The sequence below is a fragment of the Mixophyes fleayi genome, chromosome 12 (assembly GCF_038048845.1).
Source record: "Mixophyes fleayi isolate aMixFle1 chromosome 12, aMixFle1.hap1, whole genome shotgun sequence".
Classification (NCBI taxonomy): domain Eukaryota; kingdom Metazoa; phylum Chordata; class Amphibia; order Anura; family Limnodynastidae; genus Mixophyes; species Mixophyes fleayi.
Window position 1 is genome coordinate 82,907,874 of NC_134413.1, and position 27,008 is coordinate 82,934,881.

At 44.0% G+C, this 27,008-nt stretch overlaps 2 protein-coding genes across 4 annotated transcripts in view; one reads left to right on the plus strand and one right to left on the minus strand.

Moving 5' to 3' along the window:
- LOC142108564 (uncharacterized) overlaps positions 1-27,008 on the plus strand; it is a 625,828-nt gene that overhangs the window by 451,063 nt on the left and 147,757 nt on the right. The gene's annotated exons all lie outside the window — the stretch shown is intronic.
- LOC142108573 (uncharacterized) lies at positions 5,414-24,261 on the minus strand. The gene is given in 7 exon segments (XM_075192341.1): positions 5,414-5,694; positions 5,696-7,283; positions 11,025-11,136; positions 11,303-11,400; positions 11,514-11,810; positions 23,010-23,288; positions 24,184-24,261. Coding segments are annotated over 5 exon segments (1,959 nt in total). The 5' UTR covers positions 11,545-11,810; positions 23,010-23,288; positions 24,184-24,261; the 3' UTR covers positions 5,414-5,564.

Consider the following 27,008-nt stretch of genomic DNA (forward strand, 5'->3'; position numbering starts at 1 on the left):
TGCTGACAGATAGTAATTTTGACAGCCAGAAATATTTATGCACAATTATGGGGGACACCCCAAAAGCACTGGGGAGTGCTATAAATTATTTGGTAGATACTGCTGACAGATAGTAATTTTGACAGCCAGAAAGATTTATGCACAATTATGGGGGACACCCCAAAAGCACTGGGGAGTGCTAAAAATTATTTGGTAGATACTGCTGACAGATAGTAATTTTGACAGCCAGAAAGATTTATGCACAATTATGGGGGACACCCCAAAAGCACTGTGGAGTGCTATAAATTATTTGGTAGATACTGCTGACAGATAGTAATTTTGACAGCCAGAAAGATTTATGCACAATTATGGGGGACACCCCAAAAGCACTGCGGAGTGCTAAAAATTATTTGGTAGATACTGCTGACAGATAGTAATTTTGACAGCCAGAAATATTTATGCACAATTATGGGTGACACCCCAAAAGCACTGGGGAGTGCCAAATATTGGAAAAAAAAATATCCTCTATCCTCCTCTCTTCTCTAGCGATTTTTGATAGCTTAATTGGAATAAGAATATTGTATTCTCTGTCCCTGCTCTAATCAGCCTGTGACTACACCCTGCTCTCTCCCTCTGTCAAATAGTGATGGATTGCTGTGGAGGCGTGTATTTATAATCTTCAAGTATCGCGAGAACCGAGCCCCGAGGTCCGACGACGTCACAATGACGTTCGGCCTCAATTTGGATTCCGTGCGGGCGGGAGAGTACCGAGCGATACCCAAAGTTCGGGTGGGTTCGGTTCTCGGGGAACCGGACCCGCCCATCTCTAGTCTTATCCCATACAGCTGGTTTTCAGCATTTGTGTAAACTGGTTCAATGTGGTTGGGAGAATAGGGGGAGTTGTGTACAATGAATGTAATCCACTCGTCTCATGAGCAATATGTAGGTGAAGATTCCCCCTATTAGTACACATACATCAATAACAAGGGATTGCTATTCTCATTAGGTTGGACTGTTTGGGGCACAATTACGGAGCGTTTACCTACTGCAGGTGGAGAGTGATCTCACTGGTCGGACATCCAGGTATCCGGGTTGAGTCTTTCAAAAAACCTCTTTTAATCAATCTGTGTCTGTGTCAGTGTTTAATCCCTAACTGCGCATATATCCAGTAACTTGCCTCCTAGTCTTTAATAGGGTCCAGTGTTACCTCCACAACAAATCAGAGGTTACCGGAGGTAACTGGATCCCGGTATCATCACCTCCCCCGGTATCATCACCTCCCCGGGTATCATCACCTCCCCCGGGGATCATCACCTCCCCCGGTATCGTCACCTCCCCTGGTATCGTCACCTCCCCCAGTATCGTCACCTCCCCCGGTATCATCACCTCCCCGGTATCGTCACCTCCCCGGGTATCATCACCTCCCCCAGTATCGTCACCTCCCCGGGTATCGTCACCTCCCCGGGTATCGTCACCTCCCCCGGTATCGTCACCTCCCCGAATATCATCACCTCCCCCGGGTATCATCACCTCCCCCAGTATCATCACCTCCCCGGGTATCGTCACCTCCCCCGGTATCATCACCTCCCCCGGTATCGTCACCTCCCCCGGTATCGTCACCTCCCCGGGTATCATCACCTCCCCCTGTATCGTCACCTCCCCCGCTATCGTCACCTCCCCCGCTATCGTCACCTCCCCCGCTATCGTCACCTCCCCCGGTATCATCACCTCCCCGGGTATCGTCACCTCCCCGGGTATCGTCACCTCCCCCAGTATCATCACCTCCCCCAGTATCATCACCTCCCCGATATCGTGACAACAGCTTCAAAGAGATCACTCTTGAAACATTTATTGATTGAAAAAGTCCATTATTTCAACATTTCAATATGGGAACAATAAGCAACTAAGGTTGAGGGCTGGATTACTAATGAAAGACTAAGCAGGGAATTCATTTCTCAGCTGTATTTTTTTTCTTTTAACACCGTGGTAAATAATTTTAAAGTGGCTTTCGCTTATTCTTGAGCACATTAATTTTATCCCTTACTCAAATCTATTTAAAATGCAGCATTTTGTTAGCGAAAATGGGACCATCGCGGACAAGTAGATGATCCATTGAAAGTATAGGGAGGGAGAAGCATTAAAGGTTATTCAATTCTTTTTTAACGCGGCGCGGTAAACTGTCAAATCGCCAATTCTATCTCACACCTCTCATGACTGTGCAAACAAATAAAAACATAAGAAAACTATTGAAATTATGTAATAATGTAAAAAAAGAAGAAAAATTATGTTTCTCAGTAATACATAACATGGAAAAGGTGATTTTTTTTTTTACAAAACATGTAAAAAACCAATAATCACTAATTAATATATGTATGTATGTAGTAATATGTTTTGTCATGGTATAGATACCGTATTTTTCGCTCCATAAGACGCACCTGACTATAAGACGCACCTAGTTTTTAGAGGAAAACATACACTGGCCCCTTCACTCACACAAAATACACTGGCCCCCATTCTCACTCACCAACACACACACACACACACACACACACTATAGCATAACATTTTTGCTGTTTTTGATTGTTTTTCTTACTATCAGGAATTATCTTTGTCAAAACAGAACTTTTCTAAAAGTCATTAAGACCTACTCTGATTGAGAGACATCTTTGTATGGACACAGAAAAATGTTCCTAAATTGGCCATAACATTTAAAAATAATTGTAAAGCACATTAAAATTCAATCTGATGTATAATTAAATTACTGTGATCATCTATGCATCAACTAGTCTCTTTAGCTTTTAGCTAAGGAGGAGAAGGAAGGCTGCTATTGATCACTCCAGTACTACTGCTCTATCATCAATACTAAATGGCTCATCTTAGGCTCTGCTTGGCTGCTGTTTATTTCAACTGGCAGACACCACTGTGTAGTCTAATCATTTAAAAGCATTGCCTACTGAGTCTTGCAGTCTCCACCCAACTCTCACGCTTGAAGCAGGCTCCAGACAGGGGTGAGAATAAGTTTTGTAGCCTCCAAGCCAGAAAGGAAGAAACAAGAAAACTTACTGCAGGTCCCGGCCAGGCTGCAGATCCTCCTGATCGTCCGTCCCCCTGCCTATCTGTGAGGACCTAGCTATCACATGGGAAGTGCACCTGTCATGTGGTGCACGTCCCATGTGATAGCTAGGTCCTCACAGATAGGCAGGGAGACGGACGATCGGGAGGATCTGCAGCCTGGCCGGCACCTGCAGTAAGTTTTCTTGTTTCTGACTTTCTGGCTTGTAGTATTCGCTCCATAAGACGCACACACTTTTTTAGGGTGAAAAAGTGCGTCTTATGGAGCGAAAAATACGGTAATTGTATAGTAAAAAAAAGTACTATATGTAGATATTATAAAATAGAAGGTTGTGTAATACAATACAAATGTATGCCAATGCAGTTTTTCTTATCATAGATGACCGCGTTAAACCCTCCCCTTCACTCAGCGGGGGGGGGGGCCATTACCTGTATTTAAATTGAATAGCACAATTTTTTTTACGCTGAGGTACCTAAAAATGGTCGCGCCCACGGGTCCAATCTCGCACGGGTAATTTTAATTTGTTAACGTTGGAAAAAATAAATAAAACACTGCTGTCATTTTACGAGCTGCGCCGGCCACGGGCACCGCCGTGACTCACTTTCTGCTCCCTCTGGCGTCCTGGCCGTCGCTGACTACCGGGCCGTCACTTCCTGTTTCACAGCCACGCCGAAATCACCACTTTCACACCCCGGCCACTCAGTACAGCCGGGCGCACGCACTATAGCCTGCGGGCTAATTAGGTCTCTTTAATGTAATTTACCCTGCCTGTGTGTTGTTGCAGGGCTATGCCCTGATTGGTTGGCTCCAGTGTAAAAGGCAGGGAGGGCTTAGCCTCCCTGCCGGTTATAGCGTCCTGTTTCTAGTACTGCTGCCTGCTCCAGCTATTGTTAAGTGTTTAAACCTTTGTATTGATTACCTGTGAATGACCTTGCCTGTCCCAGAATTCTGTACCATTGCCTGTGACCTTGACCCATTGCCTGTACCCGGACTCTGAACCATTGCTTGTGACCTTGACCTATTGCCTGTACCCGGACTCTGAACCATTGCCTGTGACTTTGATATATTGCCTGTACCCGGACTCTGTACCATTGCCTGTGATCCTAATCCATTGCCTGTCCCCGGATTCTGAACCGTTGCCTGTGACCCTGACCCAGCTGGTACCTGACATCTCCGGTGCTCCGTCCAGTCTGCAGATCGCTGGCCTACCTGTTCCGTGTGTTACCTCCTGTACCTGTGCGCAGCCGTGTGAGTATAAACTTATACTACTTTGAGTTTAAGACCTGGGGGCATCCGAGTACCTGTGAGCATAACCAGTCTCTACAGGAAAGGCGGCTGCTAAAGGTAAAGACCTCAGCTACCTGTTCTATAAGTTTATGCTGCACTGGTTGTCATAACATGTCAATTGAATTCCCCCCTAAGTGATAATGGCAGAGGGTAGGTGGACAACAGGAGATGACACAATATAGAAAGCTGTTCGCAGACCATTATAGAGAATAGTAAAATTATAGATCATATATTGCCAACCAACATCCCCCCCAACACACTCACTGTCCCCTCCATACTTTATACAGGATATCCCCCTTACCAGATGTTCCCTTCTTTTCCTTTAGTTTAAATAATCTAAAGAAAAACAAGAAGTCAGCTTTATTGGTAATTATAGACTTTATTACCCGATTTGTGCACTGACCACATAATTACATGTCATGTCTATATATGCACCGTATCCAGTATCAGTATATGAAAATCCCCACCACCTACATCTGGCTAGACATTACTTCCATGTCTGCTCGCCGGCCACTTACTGGCATCGGTGGTCCCACCCACACAGACCCATGTGGAACACCTGTGTGTGTGTGTGCTAAGAGAGGAACCTAAGTAAAACTTAACCCTGTCTGCAGCCTGCTTCTGCAGACTAGCTGTGTTCCTACCTGTTCCCTTACAGGGAACTGTGGCAAATATCCCTCTTTGCCACAATATATATACACACACTGGAGGGTGCGAAAAAAACACATTTAAAAATATAAGCCTGACCTCCATCACCTCTAAACATGCCTAAAAGTAAAATCCTTTTGTAGGAAAGATACAGGCCCTGTAGCCACCTGCTACAGTGGGAAGGCCCCAGTGAATATATAGACTCCACAACGTTGGAACCTCATTTAAACACCTCACACTGCAAAACAAAATCTCTTTTTCACATCCTGGCACAATACAAAGTACATGAGCGCACCTATACTACATTCAGCAACAAAAGTATTGAAGAACTGAGATGTTGTATGTTACTTATAATGTATGTATACTTATGACAAATGTAGAAAAATACCTTTGATATGGCATTTTATGTACTTAGACAACACAATGTTTTGTTACACCCATTTTAATTAGTTGATTGATAAAACCGTATGAAAGTATATATATTTACTGTCCATTTGTTAAATTTTAATTATTAATATCAATTGTGTTTCCAATATTTGAAGTATTGCAGCATTGTTTCATATCATCATCTATTTATTTATATAGCGCCACTAATTCCACAGCGCTCTACAGAGAACACATTCACATCAGTCCCTGCCCCATGCTTTTCTCTTGTGTGAATTTTCTGATGTTTAACAAGACGTGATTTCTGTGTAAAACATTTCTCAGTCGGAGCATGGAAATGGTTTCACACCTGTGTGGATTCTTTGATGTCCATCAAGATATGATTTCTTTGTAAAACATTTCCCACACTCAGAACATGAAAATGGTTTCACACCTGTGTGAGTTCTCTGATGTAAAATAAGTCTTGATTTATATGTAAAACATTTCCCACACTCAGAACATGGAAATGGTTTCACACCTGTGTGAGTTGTCTGATGTTCAAGAAGATTTGATTTCTTTGTAAAACATTTCCCACACTCAGAACATGGAAATGGTCTCACACCTGTGTGAATTCTTTGATGTCCAACAAGTCTTGATTTCTGTGTAAAACATTTCCCACACTCAGAACATGGAAATACTTTCACACCTGTGTGAATTCGCTGATGATCATAAAGACTTGATTTATATGTAAAACTTTTACAACACTCAGAACATGGAAAGTCTTTCACACCTGTGTGAATTCTCTGATGATCAAGAAGACTTGATTTATATGTAAAACATTTACCACACTCAGAACATGGGAATGGTTTCACACCTGTGTGAGTTCTCTGATGTTCAAGAAGCTTTGATTTCTTTGTAAAACATTTCCCACACTCAGAACATGGAAATGGTTTCACATCTGTGTGAATTCTCCGATGATCAAGAAGCTTTGATTTCTGTGTAAAACATTTCCCACACTCAGAACATGGAAATGCTTTCACACCTGTGTGAATTCTCTGATGCTCAAAAAGACTTGATTTATTTATAAAACATTTCTCACACTCAGAACATGGAAATGCTTTCACACCTGTGTGAGTTCTCTGATGCCGAATAAGTTTTGATTTATTTGTAAAACATTTACCACACTCAGAACATGGAAATGGTTTCTCACCTGTGTGAGCTGTCTGATGTTCAATAAGACTTGATTTCCGTGTAAAACATTGCCCACACTCAGAACATGGAAATGGTCTCACACCTGTGTGAGTTGTCTGATGTTCAAGAAGATTTGATTTCTGTGTAAAACCTTTCCCACACTCAGAACATGGAAATGGTTTCACACCTGTGTGAGTTCTCTGATGTTCAAGAAGCTTTGATTTCCGTGTAAAACATTTCCCACACTCAGAACATGGAAATGGTCTCACATCTGTGTGAATTCTCTGATGATCAAGAAGACTTGATTTATTTGTAAAACATTTCCCACACTCAGAACATGGAAATGGTTTCACATCTGTGTGAATTCTCCGATGTCTAATAAGTTTTGATATGTCTGTAAAACATTTCTCACACTCAGAACATGGAAATGGTTTCATACTTGAGTGAGGTCTCGGATGTTGATGAAGAGATGATTTAACCATAAAGCATTTCTCACCCTCAGAACATAGAAATATAGTATCTGTTTGAGCTGTACTACGTGTAACAATATCTGTGTTATCAGGAGAATATTCCTCATGATTAGAGGGATCAGATGATTTATCTGCTCTGTGAAGTATTGGATGTATACTTAGGGTAATTGGGTTCTCTCCTGAAGAATCTTGTGTGATGTTATCTTCTATCTCACAAGCTGTAGATAAAATAAATGTTCCCTCTGAGATATTCCTGTGTTTGCATCCATCTGCTGGAAATAGAATAAATATATGGAAACAGATGTTATTTTACACTGATTAAAAGTTTTATAATGCCCAACATTTTCATGAGTGAGTTAAAATGTTCATCTGTTTAATTTCAATTTAAAAACCACAAATAATTATTTGAGATTAAAAACTGCATTACCAGTCTTACCGTACCTGTTGTCGAAAATAAAGAGATTAAAAAAAAAATGCATTACCGAGCACATTGCACAGACCCAGCCACAGTGACAGGCAGATTGTATCCAGATTGGACAACTCCAGCCAAAATGCAGACTTTACACAATGCCTAGCCAACATCCTAGGACAAGAAGCCTCATTAGCCAGTGACATTGTCCAGCTAGACTCTGCCCTCACACACACATACAATGGAGCCTCAAAAGTAGGGTAGACTTGGGTTAAATTAGCAGTGAGTCCTCGATATGGGTTTACACTAGACTTAGGTCTCACACCATTACAAAGAGCAGAGAACATGAGGACACAGTAGGAGAATGGAGCAGGACACAGATGGGTAACAGCACAGTAAGTACAATAGCAGAGCAGGGTAAAGAGTCAGCTCAGCAGTTGAAGAGCATCCAAGTAAATAGATTGGAGGGGTCTTACTGTGCAATGACGGGTGTGTGTTTATAGTTCCATTTGTGTCAGAAGGTGGAGTTTGGGTGAAGTGTACTTTGTGATCCTAGAGGGAGGGGAATAATCTCATATTTTGAATTATTATAGTGTTAATATACAGCCGAGGATAAATTATTCCTGGATTATTACACGAAAGATAATGATTAATGACACGTGGTAGTATAGAGAGAATTATGGGTAGTACTACCGGATGTACTGTACAGGAGGTTCATGAGTTAATTTATGGAGTCTTTTCATTCTGACATCCCATGAGATACAGCAGACAGTGTGAGGAGGAGACTGATCAGATCTCTGGGCTGGTAGCACACAATGATATGATGTGAGGAGGAGACTGGTCAGATCTCTGGGTTGGTAGCACACAGTAATTATGATGTGATGAGGAGACTGGTGAGATTTTTTGGCTGGTAGCACACAATGATATGATATGAGGAGGAGACTGGTCAGATCTCTGGGCTGGTAGCACACATTGATATGATGTGAGGAGGAGACTGGTCAGATCTCTGGGCTGGTAGCACACAATATGATATGATGTGAGAAGGAGACTGGTCAGATCTCTGGACAGGTAAGACACAATACGATGATGTGAGCAGGAGACTGGTGAGATCTCTTGGCTGGTAGCACACAATGATATGATGTGAGGAGCAGACTGGTCAGATCTCTTGGCTGGTAGCACACATTGATATGATGTGAGGAGGAGACTGGTCAGATCTCTGGGCTGGTAGCACACAATATGATATGATGTGAGGAGGAGACTGGTCAGATCTCTGGGTTGGTAGCACACAATATGATATGATGTGAGGAGGAGACTGGTCAGATCTCTGGGCTGGTAGCACACAATATGATATGATGTGAGGAGGAGACTGGTCAGATCTCTGGGCTGGTAGCACACAGTGATATGATGTGAGGAGGAGACTGGTCAGATCTCTGGGCTGGTAGCACACAATGATATGATGTGAGGAGGAGACTGGTCAGATCTCTGGGCTGGTAGCACACAATGATATGATGTGAGGAGGAGACTGGTCAGATGAATGAGCTGGTAGCACACAGTGAAATGATGTGAGGAGCAGACTGGTCAGATCTCTGGGCTGGTAGCACACAATGATATGATGTGAGGAGGAGACCGGTCAGATCTCTGGGCTGGTAGCACACAGTGATATGATGTGAGGAGGAGAGTGGTCAGATCTCTGGGCTGGTAGCACACAATGATATGATGTGAGGAGGAGACTGGTCAGATCTCTGGGCTGGTAGCACACAGTGATATGATGTGAGGAGGAGACTGGTCAGATCTCTGGGCTGGTAGCACACAATGATATGATGTGAGGAGGAGACCGGTCAGATCTCTGGGCTGGTAGCACACAATGATATGATATGAGGAGGAGACTGGTCAGATCTCTGGGCTGGTAGCACACATTGATATGATGTGAGGAGGAGACTGGTCAGATCTCTGGGCTGGTAGCACACAATATGATATGATGTGAGGAGGAGACTGGTCAGATCTCTGGGCTGGTAGCACACAATGATATGATGTGAGGAGGAGACTGGTCAGATCTCTGGGCTGGTAGCACACAATGATATGATGTGAGGAGGAGACTGGTCAGATCTCTGGGCTGGTAGCACACAGTGATATGATGTGAGGAGCAGACTGGTCAGATCTCTGGGATGGTAGCACACAATGATATGATGTGAGGAGGAGACTGGTCAGATCTCTGGGCAGGTAAGACACAATACGATGATGTGAGCAGGAGACTGGTGAGATCTCTTGGCTGGTAGCACACATTGATATGATGTGAGGAGGAGACTGGTCAGATCTCTGGGCTGGTAGCACACAATGATATGATGTGAGGAGGAGACTGGTCAGATCTCTGGGATGGTAGCACACAATGATATGATGTGAGGAGGAGACTGGTCAGATCTCTGGGCAGGTAAGACACAATACGATGATGTGAGCAGGAGACTGGTGAGATCTCTTGGCTGGTAGCACACATTGATATGATGTGAGGAGGAGACTGGTCAGATCTCTGGGCTGGTAGCACACAATATGATATGATGTGAGGAGGAGACTGGTCAGATCTCTGGGTTGGTAGCACACAATATGATATGATGTGAGGAGGAGACTGGTCAGATCTCTGGGCTGGTAGCACACAATATGATATGATGTGAGGAGGAGACTGGTCAGATCTCTGGGCTGGTAGCACACAGCAGTGATATGATGTAAGGAGGAGACTGGTCAGATCTCTGGGCTGGTAGCACACAATGATATGATGTGAGGAGGAGACTGGTCAGATCTCTGGGCTGGTAGCACACAATGATATGATGTGAGGAGGAGACTGGTCAGATGACTGAGCTGGTAGCACACAATGAAATGATGTGAGGAGGAGACTGGTCAGATCTCTGGGCTGGTAGCACACAATGATATGATGTGAGGAGGAGACTGGTCAGATCTCTGGGCTGGTAGCACACAATGATATGATGTGAGGAGGAGACTGGTCAGATGACTGAGCTGGTAGCACACAATGAAATGATGTGAGGAGGAGACTGGTCAGATCTCTGGGCTGGTAGCACACAATGATATGATGTGAGGAGGAGACTGGTCAGATCTCTGGGCTGGTAGCACACAGTGATATGATGTGAGGAGGAGACTGGTCAGATCTCTGGGCTGGTAGCACACAGTGATATGATGTGAGGAGGAGACTGGTCAGATCTCTGGGCTGGTAGCACACAATGATATGATGTGAGGAGGAGACTGGTCAGATCTCTGGGCTGGTAGCACACAATGATATGATGTGAGGAGGAGACTGGTCAGATCTCTGGGCTGGTAGCACACAGTGATATGATGTGAGGAGGAGACTGGTCAGATCTCTGGGCTGGTAGCACACAATGATATGATGTAAGGAGGAGACTGGTCAGATCTGGAAAGACACAATACGATGATGTAAGCAGGAGTCTAACAGGAGCTGATGGCTCCTGACTGTCCCATTGGGCAGATACTTTATCCTCATTATTTTGCAATGACAGAGGAGGATGCAACATCTATTACTATTAAAGTGACTAAATAAGGTGAATACCTGACTCTTCTGTAACAAGTGTTTATTACTCACCTGTACTGATATCTGTAGGGATTTCCTCCTCCTTACACTGCTGATCACGTCTCACATACGTCTCTTCCTCTCCCTCTGTAATTTCTACTTTAATATCAGTCAGAACATCATCCTTATTAGCCCACAAAACAATAATAATATCAAAATTAATAATATGATTAATTAAGTTGCTATGAAATTGCTGTGTGTATAAGATCCACAAAGCTTTTTAACAGATCATATATTGAGAATTCATTTGGGAATTTTGGGATTTGTTGAGACCTTAAAATGTCATCTACCTGATACTCCTGTGGGATACTGGGATTTGTCCCTGTACAATCCTGTGAATAATGAGGATGGAGATATCTCTCTGGGGTATTTCTGTTACTGGATCCATCTGCAGGAAACACACAGTGACTGATTACATTGCTTATATGTGATTATCAGATGATGTGTATATTGTCCTAAAAACTGCTCTCTCCGTTACAAGAAATAAAAGTCTCCTCTTACCCAGTGATGTGACGGGCCGGGGATTCTCCATCCTTGCGTCTTCCTAAAAACTTTTTCAGACTTCTCCCACTCAACCCGACACCTTCTAGGAACCTAACACACACAATGACACAGTCATCATCCAGACACATCCCCTGGTGTTACTGTATAATGTCCCATTCTCAGCAGTCACCTCTCCAGTCAGCAGCTGAATGATCTGTGTGGTCAGTTTCTGGACATTCTGGTCAATGACTTTCTGATAAATCAGCGAGTGAGATTCAGGCACTGTGATGGGGTTCTGGGTCCTACTTAATACTCCTGAAAAACACAGTATCGGCGTCACACGTTCAGTAGATCCCTTTATCACTACTGTGTAATCCTGAGCACTGAGAGATACATCAAGGTAAATGAAGCTCCACATTTAAGGAATTTTGGGGGGCTTGTTTCCTATATACAGGAAAGTAGAGTGTACACATCTCCTGCAGCTCCAGACATCCGTGGGCCCACCTATCTGAGTTCTCTATCTGCAGCCCCTCAATGGATGTATCATCTGCTTGAACAAATCAATGCAGTTTGAAGTGAGGGCTTAAAGTAGACAAAGGACTCAGAATGGACCTATTGAAGATAGTAGGTGAAGCGCTATATACACTCTAATAGACGGTGCATGTAGGACAGGGGTTATATTTATAAAATAAGTACTTTTTGTCTTTTTTGCACATTCAGAAAAAAACTACAGGATAATGGAGATCCCTAAATTGTAAAACTTTGTGACATCTAAACATTCAGCAAGAGCTGTAAATCTTAAAGTCTCATTTAGTGATACCAAAAAACAACATACTGTGGTCAATACAATATATCCCAACATCTGTGAAGATTGTGGGACTGATACTTCTATCTGAGACTGTCTACCTGCTGCTCATTTACAGCTGTTCAGGGGGAGACGACTGAGGCAGAGCAGAAAGTACCAGAGTGAGAATGGTCACCATCCTGTGAGCCAGAGAGGAGGCTCATGGGAAGAATAAACTATAATATAAAAACATACCAAGAATTAAACATTCTTTACCCACTACAACACTTTGTGTATAGTGTGATATAACTTATATAAAGGTAAACGTTATGTAGCATATCAGTGTGTATATGTTGTAGATGTCCTCATGTAACAGAAAACGCCCTGTGTAACACCTGTAAGGCGATATTGCTGTACTCACCAACACATAATGAGCCAGATGCTATAAAAACTGTAATAAATATATATATAGATAGTGCGGGCTACACTCAAATAAACACAAATGTGGAGCACCAGAAGGGAAGCCAGTCTAGGTATGTGCTCGTGTGTTAAAAAATAAAACCCTTCAGACCTGAAAACCCATCAGAATTATACCACAACTTGGTGTAATATAAATAAAATTGGGTGCTTGAAAAACCTCGCCCGAGTCATTGGGAGAGCCCAACAGTGTAATCCCACATTTCCGCTTCCACCAGCAAGAGTGGACGAAACTGAGCATTGCAGACGTGACTTGGCCCAGCTATGGTTATACCTAGCTGGTGCACACCGAAAGGGTGCCTGGTGACTTGAGATAGGACTGGATTCCATTACTCACTGACACATCTACCTCCCAGTGCAACCTGAAACTATCGGTGATTTCTAATTACCGAAAACCAGAGTTTCGGCTACTATTGGATATTGATTTGTGTCCTAACTCACCAGCTGCTGGAAAAAAAAATTGATTGAGCTACATCAGCTTGTGGTTAGGAAGTACTGATCTTGTTCCAGCCTGATAAGGGGCAAACCTGCCTTCACCCTGCTCCCATCCTCCTATGGACCTCCGTACCTGGCAAGACACATTGTTCCTGCTTCACCTGTCAGACCCGATATTGCAGAGCAAGGTGCAAGCAGAATCTCTGCAAGGCTTTATTTCATCCATCTGTGGAGCTGTGATGTGTTCCCCAGATCCCAAACCTGAACCTCTATAAGTGGGCGCTGAGCATCAGTAAAGAACCAACCACCCCCAGCAAAGCTTCATAGAAAAGGCAACATATGAAGAGTTTCTTCTTCATCCCTTCCAGTCTCATTATCTCCTAGGAGAATATAGGAAGAACTCCCTCAGCGCCGTGGTGAAGCCACACACTCAGGGATTCACACTGGAGCTCTGGTGAGCTGTATCCCATGAAGCCACAATTACAGTGTCCCCATGAAAGACGTATCACAGCACGCCGAACTACCGGAACCGAGTGTGGTGAGTGCTAACTGTGGTTTTTTTGCACACACTCTAAAGAGAAATAACTTAAAGGAAACCTAAACGTGTATTTGGAGCACACCTGGCAGCCATCTGGACGGTGGTTGTTTGTTCTTTATACTACGGACTCAAAAATACAAGCGGTCACCCGTCCTCCTCATCACGGAGTTTCCAAGAACCAAACAGTCAGCAATAAGCAGCCATATTGTACACTAATAAGCCTGTAATAGCTGTCCAAATCTGACTACTAGAAATCCAAATCTGACTACTAGAAGTATAAGGGGATTGTCTTTCATATACAGTCCTAACTGTAAAAAGGAATCAAGGAAAAAATATGTAAAAAAAATGTACTTAGAAAATTTAGTAGCCGGCTAAACATTGAACCATCATCAACATTCGACACAATACAAGTTATGTAAGCAGACTGTTACTAAAGTCTTTTTTTTATGCACTTTGTTTCGGATATGTTCATATTACTGACCTTAAATATGTGAACAGTGTAAAGTGTACACATAGTACAACTTCTTAAATTACTGAACCTAACCAGACGGTCTCTTCTCCTGGTGTCCAGCACTGGGCTGCTTCTGCATTCCCTTGTTACCCATTTTCACACTTCCTTTAATAATACTTTAGTGAGACTACTGTGAAGGGGGAGCCGCGGGTTACAGGTAGGCGCGCACGTACCGGGTACAACTGCGCATGCGCGACACTAGTAGAATCCCCACTGTGTGTGCCGACTCACGATGGGAAGAATCGCCAGGGGTGATGATGTCATCACCCCTGGACACACAGGAAGCTCCACGTGAATCACCACACACACGCTGCTGCTGGGGAGGCTGGGAGTTTCCAGGTCTGGACTATAAAAAGCAAAAGATGTAAACCCAGCGCTGGTCTGGATAATTTTTATATACCGTATTGTGATCGTAATAGCAGGATATAAACCATAAAAGGCAATATAATATATACACCTGCAGCCAGCCACAAGTGATGAGTACTGATCTCGTCACACAATGGTACAAGCAAAAAGAAAATTGAAAAAGTGGCAGCGCTGATGTATAAAATATATCTAATTTATTAAAACATATAATAAAATAATGTTATATACATATAAATGTAATATAGTATCTGTGGATCGAGCTGGACATTGAAACACATTAATAGCTGACAGAGCTCTGTGAGCATATACAAAGATAGGCATATATGAGAAATCTGTAAATAGCGGCACACGGGTATTACCCAGCGGGAAGATGGAAAGATATAACATAATTGCTTTGAGAGCAGTTCCTCCTGTAGGTGAGAGGTGGTTGTATACAACCAGCTGTGGGTAAAAAAGTCAGACCAATGAAGCTCATATGCTCCTAGCACATGGAGTGCAGCTGAAAGTAACATACATCCACAATATACTGGTAGAGAACGGAGTTCTCCTTAACGCTCTCTTGCATCAGGTCCTCCCTATGCCGCTGTGAGGAAATCGATAATCTCAATAGGATATAATGGCTAGAAGAACTAGGACTAGAAAACACGTGTATACACAGAAGTCAAAAAAAGTGGGTGTGTCCAAACTCATCCACGTCAGCCTGACGCGTTTCTCCGCCTCCAGACTGGGCGGTTTCATCAGAGGTAGATTCTCTACTTAGAGATGTATCTTTATATATCCTGCTAGCCATCAATCGGAAACATCACATGACTGCCGTATGTAGCGTGGCATTAAAGAGATGGCATTATGTTTTGTATTTTCAATCACCTTTAGCGCATAAACATATTAACAAGTTGTATATTCGTAATTGGATGTAACGATTGGACAATCTGATACATATAAGATGGGGTATTAACTTGAATATAATAACTGTAATAAAAAATCTTATTATATGACCTGCCCTTATTTCCCTAAATTGTAGCAAACTACAGACACATAACCCTTGATATTCAGGGGTTCATTTTATTCATCATTCCCAGGAGAGGGATCCTCATATCAATCTGTCAGAAAACGAGATTCTGTATAAGACAGGACACAACCTGAGCATCCCAATTCTTACTAAACGGCCATGTCTCAACACAGCGAGAAAAGCACTCAACCAGACACGGACACATTTTTTTTACCTTTCTTGTATCAAGAAACAACAACCTTGAAAATAAAATGGACAAGCTGTGTCACTCACAAGTTATTACTGACATGGAAATTAAGATGATCCATTCAAGATCATGATGACTTCTAAAGTAGGTCCAGGAGGAAATATCTCTGGATTAGAGGCATCCCAGAATCCATAGATGCATAGTCTCTCATTGCATTTTTAGTAGGCCTCTTTAAACATGTGCTCCCTGATCTCTCTGAGACAACGGGTGTGTAAAGCTGGGTACACAATACACTGTTTTCGTTTAATAATCGGCTCAAACTGCCGACATACGACCGCTCGTTCAAAAGTCGGGTTAGTGTGTACAGTTACACGATGGTCGAAAGTCTGCCCAAATGGACGATTCTCGCCTCATTTGGTTGGTCGTACCGTTTAATATTTTCGTTCCAATCTCGTTTCCGCTGTGCAGTGTGTATGAACTTCCGACGGATCCACCCCAATCCTCCGATACTTTCTCGACCTGGGGGGAGTGTGTATGTAAATTTTTTATGTCAATCACAGTCCTATGTGGTGCGGAATTCGCACATCACTGTGTTTTGTATCGATGTGTATTGCACCTGTCTGGCTGTAGACTGTTACACGTGTAGAAAGCACGTGGGTTATTACCCTTTGGATGTATGTTTGCATTCATTTGTCATTTAACCTCTATAAAGTTTCAAAATGATGAAAGCCATAATAACGTTTATTATATAATGGATATGTCCCAATATGTCTGAAATACTCAAAATAAACCACACAGTGTGAATGCAAAACTTTTATTGCTGGTAAAAGCAATAGAAACGTTACACTTCTCCAGTACAATTTGAAAAGTGAAAAAAAAAGTAGCATTACAGATCTCAGAGCTCTGAGAGCAAGGCCTACCCCAGAACAAAATCCCAGAGAAATTATTGCCTGATTGCATAAAAAAAGAATCATGATGGCCGTCCATGACAGCCCTTTTATTGACTTGAAGGACTCCCAGATGCAAGTTTTCCAAGATCTGGCACCTTTCAAGAGACATGAACTGCAGGGGATCACCAAAATCCTAAGAGCTTCTAACTACAAATATAAATGGTGTTTCTCTTAGCAACTCTTCAAGTGCTAACACACACTAGAACTCTGTATGGTAAGTCAGAAATTCAAAAGCAAACCATCCTCTCTAAACTGGATCCCAGGTCAGCAGCCTTTAGGGAGGATCTTCATCAATGAGACACCAAAAGCCTCCACAGTCTGAATGGCAAATAGTGGGTCGCAGAACTTTGCAAAATGTCTCTCCCCACTTGAATAACTCCATCTATTGTGGACAACTCGGTCCTCCAAATCTCATCCAGGACGCCTCCTTGTCAGAATCATCTTTTTAACATGAGAGACATATTCTTAATTTTTTCCTGTTTCACAGGCCTAAGCAGGGATCTGCTATCCAGTTCCCAATAGGACAAAGGCCTAATTATGTCGTCTGCCCTTCAAAACTGAAGGAAAAACTCTCCATTGCGCTCCATTGTCCTGGGAGCCATAGAAATGTTCCTTTTCCCACACTCCATTATATAGCTAACCCAGAGGGACGATACCTTATAGTTATAGGTTCTCTCTGATCCAAGACAGTAGTATCTGCCTACGTTCCACATCAGAACCAGTCACCTTCCTCAATAAGATGTTTAACCACATTATGCAAAGTGTCATCTGATCCTAGGAGATATTAATGTAACCCAAGATCTAAAGCTAGATAAATCTCAGCCCTCCAGAGAGTATAAGAACATGGCATCCCTATTGGCCCTTCACACTCTACTCTATCTACTGCTTTCATAAAACATAAGCCACATCAGTTTCATTGGAACAGAGACAACTCTACTCAACAACTTGATAACACAGAAGATCGGGACTCTACCACTGAGTACTTTAGCCTAAATGTAACATATGAAATAGAGCCCAGAATAGTGTAGGAGGCTGAAAAAGCCAGTATTACTGGTTCTCTATTTCCACTCACTGGAAAAATTTGTGCTCTGAAAAGCTCTAATTTGGAAACACAAATAGAGTCTCTCCACATGCAACACAAGCAACAACCCGCTATTGAGATTTTTGCACAAATTAATATGCATAATGATCAATTTAACACTCTGCTCTCAAAAAAGGGCAGATATCACACAGAACTTCACCGATTTTACAACTCAAAAATCTGCCTCTCATGTAAAGCCATCGGCAGGGCTATAGACGCCTACTTCTCACCAGATAAACTTCCTAACAAAGTGTCTCCATAGAACTTGGCATTGCTTAATGATGACATAACTGTAGTAGAGGCCCTTCAAGCAATTAAACCCATGAAACCGGCCACAGCACCCAGCTTTGACAGTTAAATTTATCAATTTTATTTAAAAAATTAACCCCCAAATTCATCAACCTGTTTAAAACACAATTTTTAGGGGGCAGCCTTTCACTCCATAAAAACGAAGGACGATTTAGTTGTCATTCCATAACCAGAGCATGACCCTAACCTCATGTAGCCCATGTCAATTCTTATCATCAATTTAAAAATATATGCTAAAATTTTGGTCACCCATCTGAATTCGGTCCTTTCCCACTTGGTTCAACAGAACAAATTAGCCGCTTTCCCAGGGAAGGTGTTGAACAACATAAGATGTACGATCTATCTCGTATAAAATACCCATAGCCAGAAACGCCCACCCCTCCTGCTGCCCCTGGGCGTCTCATCGCATTTCATGGAGATTCACGTTCCTCACGTTATCTATGGATTTTACCGGAAAATAATTTTCTTATCAGCAGTGACCACTTTGTACTGCAACCCTTCAGTTTCTGCAAATGGAGTAGTGTTCCCATCTTTTATCATATCTAATAGCGCGAGACAAGGCTGCCCCACCTCTGATATTTGCGTTCTATATCAAACCCATTTCTATCAATATCCAAACAAATTTCTGCATCTCCGGAATTAACTCTGGCCACTCGGAACACAAAATCTGCCTTTACGCCTATGAAGTCCAGGTTTTGGTTACAAACCCTAATCATCTTTTAACCCGGCGCTTTAACCTGGTATTTCTGCAAATCCAACATTACGCAAGTGTAGTGAATAGATCCTTTTCCCAGGCGGATTGGAATAGTCCCTTGGACACCTTACTCATTCAGAAACCACTCCCCCGTGGTGCTATATACACATATTACAAATTTCTTCAACCCGTCCTAGATTGTGACGTTTTGTGTACAGGACTCAGATAATGGAGGGAGCGCTTTCCTAATTTAACGACAAAGTCCTTACTAACATCCCTGGCGATTACTAGACTTTTGCCGGCTACCACTTATGTCTAAATGTCACTCAACGTTTACCATAGAACTTACTTGTCCCCGTCCTGTTGCTTCAAAACAGTCCTAACATCACACCACACATGCCCTAAATATGACCCGCCGTGACGTACATCACTCAATGTATGTGGGACTACCCACATACAATGGGACATGGGACCCACATGGGACACAAAACGTTTCTGAAGAATCACAAATGACTATTTGGTGCATTATGTTCCTTTAATGGTTGAATGGGCCATCTTGGTATATTGCCTAAAGGTTTAAAGGTCTCCAAAGGCTGTAAAAAATTGCTGCTGGTTGTCTCAGTGGCTGCCAGGATAAGTGTTCTCCAGATGTGGATCCAGAGACTGTCTCCTGCTCCATCACTATTCAGGGGAAAGTTATATCATATTTTCCGTATGGATTGGGTAAAGACCTTCATGACAAAGTAAAAGAGTATTCAGGCCTTCTTCCAGGTGTGGGAAACATTCAATGACACTTTGGGGGACCCGCTCAAACAGCAAATCCGAAATTGGTTTAAGGACACTGTTTGGTAGCAGACTAGAATATGTATCCATGATCCACCAATCACTCTTTCATAATCTGATTTTTTCGTTTCCATTATAACCAGGGTGGTTCCCATATGTATCATATTTTCTATATTTTTCTTTTGTTTGTTAGTTTTCTTGTTACTAAGATCTTTATGACATGGACATCGCAGGTCATTTTTGTCATTCTAATTCAGAGCTGTCTATGTGACCTTTTATGTTCCTTCTCCGCTGTATACTGTAATCTTCATACGCATCACCTTATGTTTGCGTTTTGTATTCAGACATGCTTTAATAAAAATACAAAAATTGAGCGCACGTAGGGGGTCTGGGTGTCCCACACTTTAGGAGATATTATATGGCACAGCAAGGTACTCACTGTGTGCAGTGGAACGCTCCACCCTCTGATAAAGTATTGAAAAGACCATTATGGGGGTATTCAATTGTTAGCGTTAACGGAAAAAAACGAGCGCTCAAAAAATATTACCGTTTATACGGTAATATTGCGCGCGAAAAGCGTTAATACGGTAGTTTACTCGCGGAATTTCAGCTCGCCACTCAGGGAGCAGCGAGCTGAAATTCCGCAAATAATTACCATATTAACGCTAAGATTTTTTGAGCGCTCGGTTTTTTTCGTTAACGCTAACAATTGAATACCCCCCTTAAAGTCCCAATGCTTTATCTTTTCAACTGGCTCCCAAGACTGAACCCCCCTCATCTAGACCCTGCCATATTGTTTTCTCTATCAATCGGAGACTATGCCGCCAAGTGTTTACCCTCCCCCTTCCCAATTATACCTCTTTGGAGTAACCTTCAAGTCGTTAGGGTCATCCTTTCCGCCCATGGTTGCAGGCGGAGTGAGATTTATGTAGGAGTCATATCTGTAATAGTATTGCTAATCTATATAAATAATGTGCAATAAAGGCTAAAATTAATTATACATATATCAAGTACATAATATACAGCATGCTGTTCTAAACTGTATTTGTATCTAGTGCTCTACATTTTGATATTATGTGGACTGCAGTTGTTCTGGATTTTTGGGCTATATATATCAGTGCCGTAACTAGACCTTTGAGTGCCCTGGGCGAGACAGGGCACCGGTGCCCCCCCATCTAAGTGGGAGTGACATTTTCCAAGTGGGTGTGGCCAACCTAATGTGGGGGTGTGGCTAGCACTTTACTGAAAGAATTCTGTTACACATATTTGGAAATGCATGATATATATATATATATATATATATATATATATATATATATATATATATATATATATATATATATATATATCGGCGACTTGCAAAAAGCGAAAGTTAATCCATTTACCCCCCAAAATTGATGACAGGACAAGGAGAAAACTCAATATGGAGGCTGCCAAGAGCCCTATGGCAACATTAATAGAGCTGCAGGAATTTGGGCTATATGGTAGTGGGCAAGATGGAATTGATACCAATAGCGGAGAGCACATTAACAAAAGACAGATATGCTAACAACAGCCACTGTGAGTATAATTGAATGCGTTCAATGAGTACCCTGAGATTGATCAATTTTGATAGCAGCCAATTAACCTACTAGTATATTTTTGGATTACGGGAGGAAACCCACGCAAACACGGGGAGAACATACAAAATACAAACTCCACACAGATAAGGCCATGGTCAGGAATTGAACTCATGACCCCAGTGCTGTGAGGCAGAAGTATTAATCACTGAGCCACCGTGCTGTTCCATGTCATTGTCTTGGGGATTACCGTTTGAAATATCCTTAAATAATAATAAGATATTTTTCTCCATTATCATTACATATGGATAAAACAGGTAGTCCACATTAGATATTTCTTAGTTTGTGTTTCTGTGTGGATTTTCACAAACCCTTTTCTAGTCACTATAGAATACACAGCAATGGAGGCATTTTGCTACCAGGGTGCACACCAGAACAGTGCAGTCACCAGGGAGCACACCAGAACACTGCAGTCACCAGGGAGCATACCAGAACAGTGCAGTCACCAGGGAGCACACCAGAACAGTGCAGTCACCAGGGAGCACACCAGAACAGTGCAGTCACCAGGGAGCACACCAGAACAGTGCAGTCACCAGGGAGAACACCAGAACAGTGCAGTCACCAGGGTGCACACCAGAACGGTGCAGTCACCAGGGAGCACACCAGAACAGTGCAGTCACCAGGGAGCACACCAGAACGGTGCAGTCACCAGGGTGCACACCAGAACGGTGCAGTCACCAGGGAGCACACCAGAACGGTGCAGTCACCAGGGAGCACACCAGAACGGTGCAGTCACCAGGGAGCATACCAAAACAGTGCAGTCACCAGGGTGCACACCAGAACAGTGCAGTCACCAGGGAGCACACCAGAACAGAGCAGTCACCAGGGAGCACACCAGCAGTGTATACAGCACTGGGGGTGTTCAGTCGCCGATGTGTCCAGTGTCAGTGCACTGAACACTGGAGGTGGTCTGCCACCAATGCAAACCAGCATAATGTACACAACACTAGAAGTATTTGACTACCAGGATACACAACTGACAACTCTATGGGATACTCAGTTCTGTTGGTGTTGTGCTACCATGCACACTTGCCTAAATTTTGATGGTAGGCCTGGGAATATAGGCAATACTGTATCAAAGGAGCATTATATTTTAAATACTCCTCTTAAATAAATATTAGCTTCTAAAGCATTCAGAATAAGAATAGACTGTAAGTAATACATCTAACATGCAGATAAATAAGAAATATATTGTGCAATTTGTCTGTACTGGAAAAACAAGGACATTTCCAGGTACAAACCTTCAAAACTCTGCACTGTACCTGGAACGTAGGGACAGTTGGTGTACACAACAATGAGGATAGAATACCATCATTTTAGAGAAACGATTTTAGTGAGGCCAGTAATTACCAAGTATCCCTGGCTGCACTTTAATGTGCAGGTGAATAATCTCACAGGCAGTGGCCAGCATGGCTAGAAAGATAACACACGGCAGGAGAAATCAGGATGATTCTGCCTTTAATACATCGCACAATTTCTCATTATCCGCCCCCACAGATTAGATGTCTGTAGAATTACACAAACCACATCTAAAAAGCATGTAACAAGTCCCTGTGTTTCATTAATAACACATCACAGCATCCAATAATTGTGTGTGAGGTCGTTTAACCATTTATATAGACGAGCATAAATAATATGTATAACAGTTGTATGGTACACACCATGTACCTAGGAGGTAACAGATGAGTGCCATCAAAGTACAGACTGCATACACCATAGGGTTGGCAGTGAGCTGGGTAACAAATAACTCAATGGGCTGAAAAGAACGTACCTGTTAACAGACTTCAGAATGTCACTAAATGGGGAGGAGCTTTTGGCCTCACCTGGTCTCCAAAAATGTAATAACCCAAGAAGCATAAGACCAGAGCAATCAAACCCACAACCATGGATTATTAGTGACTTTGTTCTTTGTCTTCCTGTTTAGTTCAGTAGAGTGGTCCTGGGGTGGATAATATTTGGTGTTCCTCCGAAGTGAAGTGGTTGCTAGGTTATATTCCTCTTGTTGGGGTATTGGTGCACTTGTTATGTGGTAAGTCCGATATAGTTTGTCCTATTGAGGAAACAGATGGGAGATGAGTCACAGAATGTGGGTGGTGTGTTTTGAAACCCCCCCCCCCCAAATAAAAAGATGAAAGTGGTGATGAGGCAGCACGGTGGCTCAGTGGTTAGCACTTCTGCCTCACAGTATTGGGGTCATGAGTTCGATTCCCGACCATGGCCTTATCTGTGTGGAGTTTGTATGTTCTCCCCGTGTTGGTGTGGGTTTCCTCAGGGTGCTCTGGTTTCCTCCCACACTCCAAAAACATACTGGTAGGGTAATTGGCTGCTAACAAATTGACCCTCGTCTGTGGTTCACGTCTTAGAGATCATTCTGTCTACGTGTCAGAGGGAGACTCGGAACAGTGACTTAAGGTTGTGATATAAATGTATAATACATAGTATAATGTAACATATGGGGTCTGTGTGGCTGCAGGAGGACTCTTGGGCTTAGTACGTTGTAGGCGGTGGGACCCCTGAGTACTGAGTGTAAGAGGAGACTGGGAATGTGACAATGTCACATGGGCAGTAGACCCTACGCTGTACCTACCATGGAATGGGGTCTATACTGTGACAATTACACATAGATAGAACACAGTATAGTGGATGGTGCGAGGGGGACTGTGGATGGGCAGACATGGGTCACTGTGTCCTTCAGTAAGAACTGTGTGTGTATATGGAGGTGTTTATGGATGTGGATCTCATGGGAGGTGGTCTGAGGAATAACCACTGGGGGCTTTGCAGCAGGACCCAGTCAGACACTGGCTGTGGGGACTGATGGTGCTGACATGTAGGGTGGGAAGGGACATAAACTAATAGTCTATGTGATATGTATAAGGGGATGGATTCTGTATGAGGCCCTGATGGCCGGGAGGCTGCACATAAACATGGGGGAACTATATTATTACCTCAGCCTTGTACAGGGCCCGGATGTTGTACAGACTGAGGGCGGCGCTCCAGGCTCTGACATGGCGGCTGAGGAGGATGTGGCCACGCCCCCTGGGCAGTGTAAGTTGTTCTCAGGGGCGGAGATATATCTATAAGACCAATAGTTGTGTAGGACTAAGGGAAAATGGCCGCCGCTGTCCTGCCCTGAGGACAGTAGTTATAGAAACTTACTCTACCGATTAAGTTGTTACCGAACATATGGAGGTTATGTATCTAATAGACATCCATCTGATATGGGCGAGGGGGAGCGTTACAGCGGGAGGTGTGTTTTACACAGATGAGGGGGAGGACTCTGTAGTTTTAATTATGAGAAAAGTCATTTTCATATCTTTATAGTCCTCAGTACCTGACAGCGGCGGCCATTTTCCCGTAGTCTCCCACAACTATTGGTCTTACAGATATATCTCCGCCCCCTGACAACACCTTACACTGCACAGGGGGAGGGGCCACATAATCTCTCAGTCGCCGTTTTAGGATCTGGATCGCTACATCCGGGCACTGTTCAAGGCTGAGGTAATATCTCCCTATAATAATCTATTAGACAGCGGGAATTGCCTCCATAGAGTTACCCCATGTTTATGTGCAGCCTCCCGGCCATCAGGGCTTCATACATGCGGCTGAGATCTCACATCAGCTGCTACATAATCCTCATTGTGCTGCAGTCAGCAGAAGGCTGTTAGTAATAGCAGAGCTGGTTATTATAATGGTAGAGCTATGAGAGACTTAATACCCAGACCAGCTACACCCCAGAGGGGCTCACACACCATGACTAGCCCCATCCCCCTCCTTCTACCCCCCATTACCCCACATCCCCCTACTATCACCTCCTACCCAACCACCTCCTCACCAAGTGCTACTAACACATAGCTTGTCTAGTGCTGGAGACTAGCCCCCATCCCCCTCCTTCTACCCCCCATTACCCCACATCCCCCCTACTATCACCTCCTACCCAACCACCCCCTCACCAAGTGCCACTAACACATAGCTTGTCTAGTGCTGGAGACTAGCCCCCATCCCCTCCTTCTACCCCCATTACCTCACATCCCCCTACTATCATCTCCTGCCCAACCACCCCTCACCAAGTGTCACTAACACATAGCTTGTCTAGTGCTGGAGACTAGCCCCCATCCCCCTCCTTCGACCCCCATTACCTCACATCCCGCTACTATCACCTCCTACCCAACCACCCCTCACCAAGTCCCACTAACACATAGCTTGTCTAGTGCTGGAGACTAGCCCCCATCCCCCTCCTTCGACCCCCATTACCTCACATCCCCCTACTATCACCTCCTACCCAACCACCCCTCACCAAGTGCCACTAACACATAGCTTGTCTAGTGCTGGAGACTAGCCCCCATCCCCCTCCTTCTACCCTCATTACCCCACATCGCCCTACTATCACCTTCTACCCAACCACCCCTCACCAAGTGCCACTAACACATAGCTTGTCTAGTGCTGGAGACTAGCCCCCATCCCCCTCCTTCTACCCTCATTACCCCACATGGCCCTACTATCACCTCCTACCCAACCACCCCTCACCAAGTGCCACTAACACATAGCTTGTCTAGTGCTGGAGACTAGCCCCCATCCCCTCCTTCTACCCCCATTACCCCACATCCCCCTACTATCACCTCCTACCCAACCACCCCTCACCAAGTGCTACTAACACATAGCTTGTCTAGTGCTGGAGACTAGCCCCCACCCCCCTCCTTCTACCCCCATTACCCCACATCCCCTACTATCACCTCCTACCCAACCATCCCCTCACCAAGTGCCACTAACACATAGCTTGTCTAGTGCTGGAGACTAGCCCCCATCCCCCTCCTTCTACCCCCATTACCCCACATCCCCCTACTATCACCTCCTACCCAACCAACCCTCACCAAGTGCTACTAACACATAGCTTGTCTAGTGCTGGAGACTAGCCCCCATCCCCCTCCTTCTACCCCCATTACCCCACATCCCCCTACTATCACCTCCTACCCAACCACCCCTCACCAAGTGCTACTAACACATAGCTTGTCTTGTGCTGGAGACTAGCCTCCATCCCCTCCTTCTATCCCCATTACCCCACATCCCCCTACTATCACCTCCTACCCAACCACCCCTCACCAAGTGCTACTAACACATAGCTTATCTAGTGCTGGAGACTAGCCCCCATCCCCTCCTTCTACCCCCCATTACCCCACATCCCCCCTACTATCACCTCCTACCCAACCACCCCCTCACCAAGTGCCACTAACACATAGCTTGTCTAGTGCTGGAGACTAGCCCCCATCCCCCTCCTTCTACCCCCCATTACCCCACATCCCCCCTACTATCACCTCCTACCCAACCACCCCCTCACCAAGTGCCACTAACACATAGCTTGTCTAGTGCTGGAGACTAGCCCCCATCCCCTCCTTCTACCCCCATTACCTCACATCCCCCTACTATCATCTCCTGCCCAACCACCCCTCACCAAGTGTCACTAACACATAGCTTGTCTAGTGCTGGAGACTAGCCCCCATCCCCCTCCTTCGACCCCCATTACCTCACATCCCGCTACTATCACCTCCTACCCAACCACCCCTCACCAAGTGCCACTAACACATAGCTTGTCTAGTGCTGGAGACTAGCCCCCATCCCCCTCCTTCGACCCCCATTACCTCACATCCCCCTACTATCACCTCCTACCCAACCACCCCTCACCAAGTGCCACTAACACATAGCTTGTCTAGTGCTGGAGACTAGCCCCCATCCCCCTCCTTCTACCCTCATTACCCCACATCGCCCTACTATCACC